At 64.2% G+C, this 8,959-nt stretch overlaps 1 protein-coding gene across 6 annotated transcripts in view; it reads left to right on the plus strand.

Annotated features, from left to right (window-relative positions):
• Window positions 1–6,259, plus strand: part of Usp20 (ubiquitin specific peptidase 20) — a 29,180-nt gene extending 22,921 nt beyond the window's left edge. For 5 of the 6 annotated variants that reach the window (XM_013021433.1, XM_013021432.1, XM_013021430.1 and 2 more), the window contains 12 exons: window positions 4–98; window positions 1,377–1,410; window positions 1,556–1,601; window positions 2,250–2,430; window positions 2,505–2,631; window positions 2,817–2,986; window positions 3,062–3,143; window positions 3,646–3,754; window positions 4,668–4,770; window positions 5,403–5,474; window positions 5,767–5,950; window positions 6,167–6,258. In XM_013021433.1, coding sequence (XP_012876887.1) covers window positions 4–98; window positions 1,377–1,410; window positions 1,556–1,601; window positions 2,250–2,430; window positions 2,505–2,631; window positions 2,817–2,986; window positions 3,062–3,143; window positions 3,646–3,754; window positions 4,668–4,770; window positions 5,403–5,474; window positions 5,767–5,927 — 1,180 coding nt within the window. In that variant the 3' untranslated portion in view covers window positions 5,928–5,950; window positions 6,167–6,258. Of the gene's footprint in view, window positions 1–3; window positions 99–1,376; window positions 1,411–1,555; window positions 1,602–2,249; window positions 2,431–2,504; window positions 2,632–2,816; window positions 2,987–3,061; window positions 3,144–3,645; window positions 3,755–4,667; window positions 4,771–5,402; window positions 5,475–5,766; window positions 5,951–6,166 lie in introns of all 6 variants that reach the window. The other variant, XM_013021431.1, reaches the window with a different exon arrangement.
• The last annotated feature ends 2,700 nt before the right edge of the window (window positions 6,260–8,959 follow it).

The following is an 8,959-nucleotide window of genomic DNA, read 5'->3' on the forward strand; positions in this document are numbered from 1 at the left end:
TAGGTTTGTGGTGTCCTGTACCCCCAGCTGGTTCTGGGGTCCCGTTGTCACGCTGGAAGACTGCCTTGCTGCCTTCTTTGCTGCCGATGAGCTGAAGGGTGAGTGGCCCGGCCAGGCCGGGGAGGAACTGCGTGTGGGCCGCTGTGCCAGGCCAGCGCCCAGGGCAGGGAGATGCAGGCCAGACGCTGCGCCCAGCTGCGGCTGCCAGTGGCTCACGCCTGTAATCTTAGCTGCTCGGGAGGCTGAGATCTGAGGATGGTGGTTCAAAGCCAGTCTGGGTAGGAAAGTCTATAAGACTCTTATCTCGTTAGCCACCAAGAATGCTGGAAGTGAAACTGTGACTCAAGTAGTAGAGCACCTCTTGAAGTTTAGGGACAGCACCCAGGCCCTGAGTTCAAGTTTCAGGCCTGGCACGCACGTGTGCGTGAGTGCGTGCGCATGCACACACACACACGTTGTATTCCACTTTAATTTTGATTATTGGTGCGTTTGCATCTCTGAAATTTCCCACTTTACCCTTTCCTATCCTACTGGGTCTTACTAACCTTTAAGGAAACTCACTCTCTCACCCCCTCCTGAATTTAAAAAATTTCAATTATGGTAACACAAATTTGCCACCATTGTATTTTGGTCAGTCATGAGGCTTGAACTCAGGGCCTGGGCGCTGTCCCTGACCTTTTCTTGCTCAAGGCCAGTGCTCTACCACTTGAGCCACAGCACCACTTCAGTTGTCTGGTGGTTAACTGAAAATAAGAGTCTCCCAGACTAGCTGGGTGCCAGTGGCTCATGCCTGTAATCCTAGCTACTCAAGAGGCTGAGATCTGAGGGGCTGGGAAGGTGGCTCAGTGGTAGAGCACTTGCCTTGTATGCTCAAGGCCCTGGATTCGATTCCTCAGCACCACATAAGAAAAAAGCCGGAAGTGGAGCTGTGGCTCAAGTGGTAGAGCACTAGCCTTGAGCTGAAGAGCTGAGGGACAGCACCTAGGCCCAGAGTTCAGGCCTCATGACCGGACCCCAAAAAAAAAAAAGAGGCTGAGATTTGAGGATCATGGTTCAAAGCCAGCCCAGGCAGGAAAGTCCATGAGACTCTTATCTTCAATAAACCACTAGAAAACCGGAAATGGCGCTGTGGATCAAATGGTAGAGCACTCGCCTTGAGCTGAAGAGCTGAGGGACAGCTACCAAATCTAGAGTTCAAGCCCCACAACCGACCAAAAAAAAAAAGTCTCCCAGACTTTCCTGCCTGGGCTGGCTTTGAGCCATGATCCTCAGATCTCAGCCTCCCTTAGTTACTAGGATTACAGGTATGAGCCACCAGTGCCCAGCCTTAAGTTTTTTCTTAGGTATAAATCATTGTCTTTTTTTTTCCTTTCTAGGTGACAACATGTACAGTTGCGAGCGGTGTAAGAAGTAAGTGTGTGTTTGGGGTTTGTCCCTTGCTTTAGATGCCCAGCACCCTCCTGTTTCCACATTTGCCCTGGCATTCTCTAGAAAACTGAGTGGTGGGGGCGCTGCTGAGCTCCGCCATGGTCACTGCTGCTCTCCTCCTCCCCAGGCTGCGGAACGGTGTGAAGTACTGCAAGGTCCTGCGGCTGCCCGAGGTGAGTGCCTGCTGGGACTGGGGGGGGGGGGGGGGGGGGGGGGGGGGGGGGGGGGGCGTGGGCAGGGGGAGGGGGCTTGCCTTGCCCAGCAGCTCCCACACTCGGGGCTGCAACGATGGCACTGCTTTGTCTAGATGCCCCTGGGCAGGGCGAGCCGAGGGCAGTTCTCAGCGAGGGCAGTTCTCAGCTTGTGCTTGCCCTCACCCTCACCCTGCAGGCTCGGGTAACCAGCTGTGGAGCGCTGGGCTGTCATTGAGGAAGGCAGCCGTGCCGTTGTGGCTGAGCAGAGGGTGGTGTGTGGGAGGTGGGCTGCTGCCAGCCTCGGCCGGAGTGAGAGCCAGAGGGGGCGAAGCCTGTCAGTCAGAAGGAAGAGGACAGGGGATCCCAGGTGGCTGGGGAGGGGATGACCTGTGTTTAGATCCCTTTGAGGAGAAGCTTCTGGAGTTAGTGCCCACAGAACTGCTCATCAGAGCTCCGGGACAGATAACTGGGAGCCAGTGATGGGCAACTTCTCATGGGGACCTCGAACCTCCTGGCCAGGCCTGTGGGCAGGAGAGCCATCGCCGCAGGCAGAGGCCAGCGCCGGCCTGGCAGCGCCCTCCTGTCACTGTGTTGGGGTGCCCTGGGTGACGGGCCTGCTCTCCCCAGATCCTGTGCATCCACCTGAAGCGCTTCCGGCACGAGGTGATGTACTCCTTCAAGATCAGCAGCCATGTGTCCTTCCCGCTCGAGGGCCTCGACCTGCGTCCCTTCCTGGCCAAGGAGTGCATGTCCCAGATCACCACCTATGACCTGCTCTCGGTCATCTGCCACCACGGCACGGCAGGCAGTGAGTGCTCGCGCCCGCCGGCCTCCGGCTGCCCCGTCTTCCCACATCCCCCTGACTGCCTCCTCCCCACCCAGGCGGGCACTACATCGCCTACTGCCAGAACGTCATCAACGGGCAGTGGTATGAGTTTGATGACCAGTACGTCACTGAGGTCCATGAGACGGTGGTGCAGAACGCCGAGGCCTATGTGCTGTTCTACAGGTGGGCCTGGCCTCACACTGAGTCCGCGCTGCAGGTGCACAAGCCGGCCGCTCACACTGGCACGCGCGCCCCTGCGGGCCTGGGTCCCACCAGGCCTGTGCGGGCATGGGAGGGACGCTGTGACGGTGAGAGGGGCCCCGGGGCGCAGCTCGGCCCGCTGCTCATCCCGGCCCTCACCTGCCCAGGAAGAGCAGCGAGGAGGCGGTGCGCGAGCGGCAGCAGGTGGTGTCCCTGGCGGCCATGCGGGAGCCCAGCCTGCTCCGGTTCTACGTGTCCCGAGAATGGCTGAACAAGTTCAACACGTTCGCTGAGCCGGGGCCTATCACCAACCACACCTTCCTGTGCTCCCACGGAGGTGAGGTGCCCCCCGGGCCTGGCGGGGGGGGGGGGCCGAGGCCCGGCCCAGCACTCGCCGTGACTCCCTCCGCAGGCATCCCACCCAACAAATACCACTACATCGACGACCTGGTGGTCATCCTGCCCCAGAACGTGTGGGAGCACCTGTACAACAGGTGAGCCCCCCCCCGCTGGGCGGAGGCCCTGCACGGTCATGAGGACCACGAGCAAGCGGCTCACCCCGGGCTCTCCCCGGCTCCTCCTCCTCCTCCTCCTCCGCTCCGCCTCATCCCATTGCCGCCCGGCAGCCCAGCCTAGGGCCCCATGCAGCCCTGGGGGGCTCAGACTGGTTGGAGGGAAAAGGGGCCCACAGCCTCCCTCCCCTGAGTGTGATCAGATCCAGTCTAGGCCGGGCCAGGCCCGACCCCTCTGCCAGCAGGCCAGCGGGCCGGGATGCCTCCTGCTTCCAGCCCCCCCTTGACGTGCTCAGGCGCCAGGGAGGGCAGTCCCCAGCCACACAGTTCCTGCCCTCGTGGTCAGGAGAAGCAGCAGGTCACTAGGGAGCAGTGCTCTGCTGGGCTGTGCCAAGCCTCATGGTGCCCCTGGCAAAGTGGGGAAGATGGCCGCTTCCCCTGCTGCCCCTCAGGCCCGTGTGCCTCTCTCCTGGGTCCTGTGCAGGTTTGGGGGCGGCCCTGCTGTGAACCACCTGTACGTGTGCTCAGTCTGCCAGGTGGAGATTGAAGCGCTGGCCAAGCGCAGAAGGGTGGAGATCGACACCTTCATCAAGGTGAGGGGCAGGGTGCCCACAGGGGGGAGCTGGGCGAAGGGCTCGGGGCCAGGAGAAGGTCGGCGAGTGGAGGCTCCTGCTGCCCGACGCCTGGGTTCTGCAGCGTGGGCTGAGTGGTCCTCCCCCGGCCTGGCCTGTGACTCCCACAATGGCCAGCAGGGCCAGCCTTTACCTCCAGGATGCTGGGGACAGCCAATGTCACCCACAGACATTGTCGCAGGTCCCTGGGAACAGCTCCTCCTTGGGAGTCACCGGGTTCCACACTCAGAATGCTGCCCAAGATGAGCAGACAGCACAGCTGGACCAGCCTGGGTCCCCTGACAGGAGGGGCTTCTGTCTGGGCAGCTGCCTCAGGGCCTGGCGGCTTCTCTTCCTTTAGTGCTGCTAGGGGTGGGACTTAGGGCTTCTGCTTTGTGGCTGCTGAAAGTGACCAGGGTCTGTCGGGCTCCTGGGCAGGGCTCCTGGGCAGGCAGGGCTCAGGTAGAAGTCAAGCTTTCTGAGTGGGCGGTGCTCCTGGGTAGGCGGGGCTCAGGTAGAGGTGGAGCTTTCTGAGAGGGTGGGGCTCCTGGGTAGGCGGGGCTCCTGGGTAGGCGGGGCTCAGGTAGAGGTGGAGCTTTCTGAGAGGGTGGGGCTCCTAAGTAGGCGGGGCTCCTGGGTAGGCGGGGCTCAGGTAGAGGTGGAGCTTTCTGAGAGGGTGGGGCTCCTAAGTAGGCGGGGCTCCTGGGTAGGCCGGGCTCCTGGGTGGGCGGGGCTCAGGTAGAGGTGGGGCTTTCTGAGTGGGCGGGGCTCCAGATCCTCACATGGTCTCAGGAAGGTTCACTAGCACTGCTGGCCGTCTCCACTGGGGGGCTTCACTGAACTTGTCCTGTCGGCTGGGAGCAGGCTGACCCACCCCTCTGCCTTCTCCCTGCAGCTGAACAAGGCGTTCCAGGCTGAGGAGTCCCCCAGCGTGATTTACTGCATCAGCATGCAGTGGTTCCGGGAATGGGAGGCCTTTGTCAAGGGCAAGGACAACGGTGAGTGAGTGTGTGTGGCGCTCCGTCCCCAGGGGCCGCGGGCCTCCCTCCCACACAGGCAGTGCCAGCTCGAGGCCTGTGCCTGGCGCCAGGGTTGCTGGACCTAGGCCCTGCCTTGGCATTCCACTGCTCTCCTTCATAGACCATTCTAGAGCATCTACTATGGTTTTTGACCCTTTAGAGTTCCCTCTGATCACCAGAGCCAGAAATGGCCCCCCTCCAGTCTACACTGGCTCCAAGACTGAGTTGGAGCCATGCTTTGGGCCTTGGCCTGAATGTGAACACTCCAGAACTGGGGGGAATGGCTCCTCACGGCCCTGATGACCGCCGGGGTGGCGGTGGTTGCCGGCAGCATGGCCTGGCCTGTGCCAGCCGTGCCCCGGTGGTTCACCGCCCCGCCCACAGCAGCGGGGGGTGGTGAGGCAGCGGGACAGGCTGCCACTGCCCCGGATCCTTCCTGCTGCCAGGCTGCTGGCACCCGAGCAGAGCCTGTGCCCTAGAAGCGCCCTGCGCTAGGCCCAAGGGGGCTGGGAACCCCTGGCTGGGGCTCGGGAGAGGAGCCTCTGGGGCTCGGGATGGCCGCGCAGGACACAGACCCAGACTGACCCTGGTGACCCCTGCATCTGCCGCAGAGCCGCCCGGGCCCATTGACAACAGCAGGATCGTGCAGGTGAGAGGCGGCGGCCACCTGCAGCTGCGCCAGGGTGAGTCCGGCCCGGCCCCTGCTCGCTCCTGCTCCTCCCACGAGCCTCCCATCACCTGTCCGGGGCTCAGGCTAAGATGGCACGCCCAGGTCCAGGCCAGGGGGCAGCAGGGGCGCCGGCGGCATGTGCCACCTGGAGTCCCCGGTGGGTGGTTTCTTGGGGGCCCCCGCCTTGTCTCCCCCGTGGCTTTGCACGCGTTCTCGGTTGGCTCCCGCCCCCGAGGGCGTGGCGTGCCCGGCGTGGCGGCTTCATGGGCCACAAGCACCAGCTGCTGCCCCTCCGTCCCCCACAGGGGCCGACTACGGGCAGATCTCCGAGGAGACGTGGGTCTACCTGAGCAGCCTGTACGGGGGCGGCCCCGAGACGGCCATCCGCCAGAGCGTGGCCCCACCCCCGGACCCCGGCAGCCTGCACGGGGAGCAGAAGATCGAGGCCGAGACCCGGGCTGTGTGACTTGGCGGGCCAGGCTGTGAGTGGTGTGCCGGACCCCTCCTCCCCAGCCAGGGGGTCCCTGGATGTCCCCCGCCGCCGGGCCCCCCGCAGGCGTGGGGTGAGGGCAGAGGCTGGGGGGGCTGCGATAGGAAACGCCCCGCCCGCAGCATCGTGTCCACCCGTGGGGTCCTCCGGGTCCCCCAGCGCCAGGTCGGCCTCCGCCGCCGCCCGGGCCCGGCTCACTCCCGTCTCCTCCCTAGCTCAGCCCGGTTCCGGCCCCCCGAGCCCTGCAGCACCGCGCGGCGAGGAAGCTGTGGACGGGAGGGTCCCCCGCGTCGCCCAGGACGCACCCCACACCTGGCGTCACCAGGAGGCCATCGGTCCTGCAGCGAGGCTCCCCCCCCCCGTGTGCCCCCGCCACCCCCACAGCTCCCGCAGGGCGCCGCTGAGCCCCGGGAAACAGGCTGCTGAAGCAGAAATACCTCATGTGTCATCATTTGCTGTCCCCCCCCACCCCCGGCTTCCCGGCCGGCTGTCCGGGCCCCCAGGCCGGAGCCCCGCAAGGACATCTGTGTCTGGGGCCTCAGACCCTCGGGGGGCACTGGGGAGGGGTTCACTGCATTGGGCACAGACAGATGGGGCGCAGGGGAGTTCTGGGACCAGGCCCCACACTGCGGGGGCTGCGGGTACCCCTGGACCCCTAGAGGTCCCCTCCGGTACCCAGCCTGCGTCTCCAAGGGGCGGCATGCAGCCGGAGCACTGTTGCCGGGAGTCCTTGTGAGGCACAGCTTGCGGGAGCTGCCACCATCTTGGGGCCCTAGGCTGGGCCCCGCTGCGTGGCGGCCTCCGCGCGATCCCGTGTCCATAATAAACACCATGCGCCCCACGCCCACTGTCGCCTCTGCCTTGGCTGACCAGGGAGGGGCGCTGGAGCCCACGGGACTGGGGCGGGGTGTGTGTGTGTGTGTGTGTGCGTGCAGGGGCCGCCCTGAGCCCCGCCCCGCGGGGATGCTGGCACCCCTCCGTGCCGGGGGTGGGGGCACGGTTGGTTTTGCTTCTTTGGGGAGAACGGGGGCTCTGCTCTGTGTTCCGCACCCCACACACTGCGCGCAGCAGCTCCGCGTGGAGCCTGGGGCCGTTCCATCCCCCGTCAACCCCACCCCGCATGCTTGGCTTGCTTTCTTTTTTGCCGGTCCTGGGGCTTGAACTCTGGGCCTGGGCACTGTCCACCAGTCTCTCTGCTCAAGGCTAGCGCTCTACCAGTTGAGCCACAGCGCCACTTCTGGCTTTTTCTGTGTAGTGCTGAGGAGTCCAACCCAGGGCTTCATGCATGCGAGGCAAGCGAGCCACCTTTCCAGCCCATGGCGGGGTTTTAAATCGTACGTACGCACGCACGCACGCGCTCCTGGGTTCTGCCCCTAGGGCCAGACACGCATGCACGCACACACGCACGCACACACGCACGCACGCACGCGCTCCTGGGTTCTGCCCCTAGGGCCAGGCGGGGCTTGGGGGCTCGGTGGAGAATGATCGGCCCACGCTCCGGCCTGGCCTTGGCTCTGACACCAACACCGGGGCTGGGTGCGGCTCAGGCAGCCCCCCCCCCCCCTGCCGTCAGCGCAGGGGGGGACGGGGAGAGGGGGGCAGCCTCTCCTGGCTGCGGATGGCCCAGCAGGTGCTTTGGAACCCACAAGGTCCCTGCCCTGCCCAGCTGCTTCCCGGAGGATGAGCCCAGGTGCCCCCCCCCGCCCCCGGGCGCGGAGGACACGGACACGCGGGAGGACACGGATACGCGGGAGGACACGGACACGCGGGAGCTCTTCCTTTGCCGGTCCCTCTGTGGCTGATGTCCGTCACAGGACAGAGACTCGAGTGTTTAAGCCAGGGCGCGGGCTGCTGGGCGCGGTGGGCTGCCTTCCCACGCGGGTCTCGGCCTCCGAGCGACGCGTGGAGTCGCCGAGGCGCGGGCCGGCTGCGCCCCAGTTTGGGGTTTTGGTTTTTTTACTGTGCAGCTGCCGCTGGCCTCCTCCCTCGCTGTGTCTGCACAGACAACGTAGAGGGAGACGCACGGCTGCCCCGCAATCCCCGCCCCGTGTCTGAAGCCGGGTCACCCTAGCTACTCAGGAGGCTCAGCTCTGAGGATCGCGGTTCAAAGCCAGCCCGGGCAGGAGAGACCGTGAGACTCATCTCCAGTAAACCACCAGAAAACCGGAAGTGGCGCTGTGGCTCAAGCGATTGAGCTGAAGAGCTGAGGGACAGCGCCCAGGCCGAGTTCAAGCCCCAGGACAGACAAAAAAATACTGTGTGAACAAACCCCACAGTAACGCTCACCCCAGCTGTCCTTGACGTCCGGCCCGCCCGGGCCCATCCGGGTCACCTGGCTTAAGGACCCCGCACACGGCCACCAGGGGTCGCCGCTGCCCGGCTTCCGTCCCTGTGTGTGGTCTGGGTGCGGCTGGGGCTGCGCGCGGTGGCGCCGGGGTGCCCGGCCCAGCTGGTATTTCCGGACCTACTGGAGGAGGCTGTGGCACCGCCCCGGGGCCCCTGGCTGCGTCAGGACTCGGCAGGCATCCGGAACCCTCTCTAAAGACTCCTCCCCGTGCACCCCAACACGAAACTGCCAGGCGGTCGAACCCAGACCCAGAGGCCCAGAGGGGATACATGAGTCCGCAGGCTGGCACCTGGCTTGGGGGAAGGAAGAGTCGAGGGGGACAGTGGGGACATCTGTCTCTTAGGCTGTCAGGGACCCCAGACAACTAAGGCCACAAAGAGCAGGCTGACATGTCTCCTGCAGCGCTCTTTCCTAACCACAGCAAAAGGATTTTCAGTGGTGTCAGTAACAGATTTTAATTCCTGTGTGTGTGTGTGTGTGTGTGTACTGGGTTTGAACACGACCTGAGTGCTGTCCCTGAGATTTTCTTACTCAAGGTTGATACTACCACTACACTTGCAGATTTTTTTTTTTGTCAGTCGTGGGGCTTGAACTCTGGGCCTGGGCGCTGTCCCTCAGCTCTTCAGCTCAAGGCGAGCGCTCTACCACTTGAGCTACAGCG

The sequence above is a fragment of the Dipodomys ordii genome, unplaced genomic scaffold (genome assembly GCF_000151885.1).
Source record: "Dipodomys ordii isolate 6190 unplaced genomic scaffold, Dord_2.0 Scaffold55, whole genome shotgun sequence".
In the NCBI taxonomy this organism is placed as follows: Eukaryota; Metazoa; Chordata; class Mammalia; order Rodentia; family Heteromyidae; genus Dipodomys; species Dipodomys ordii.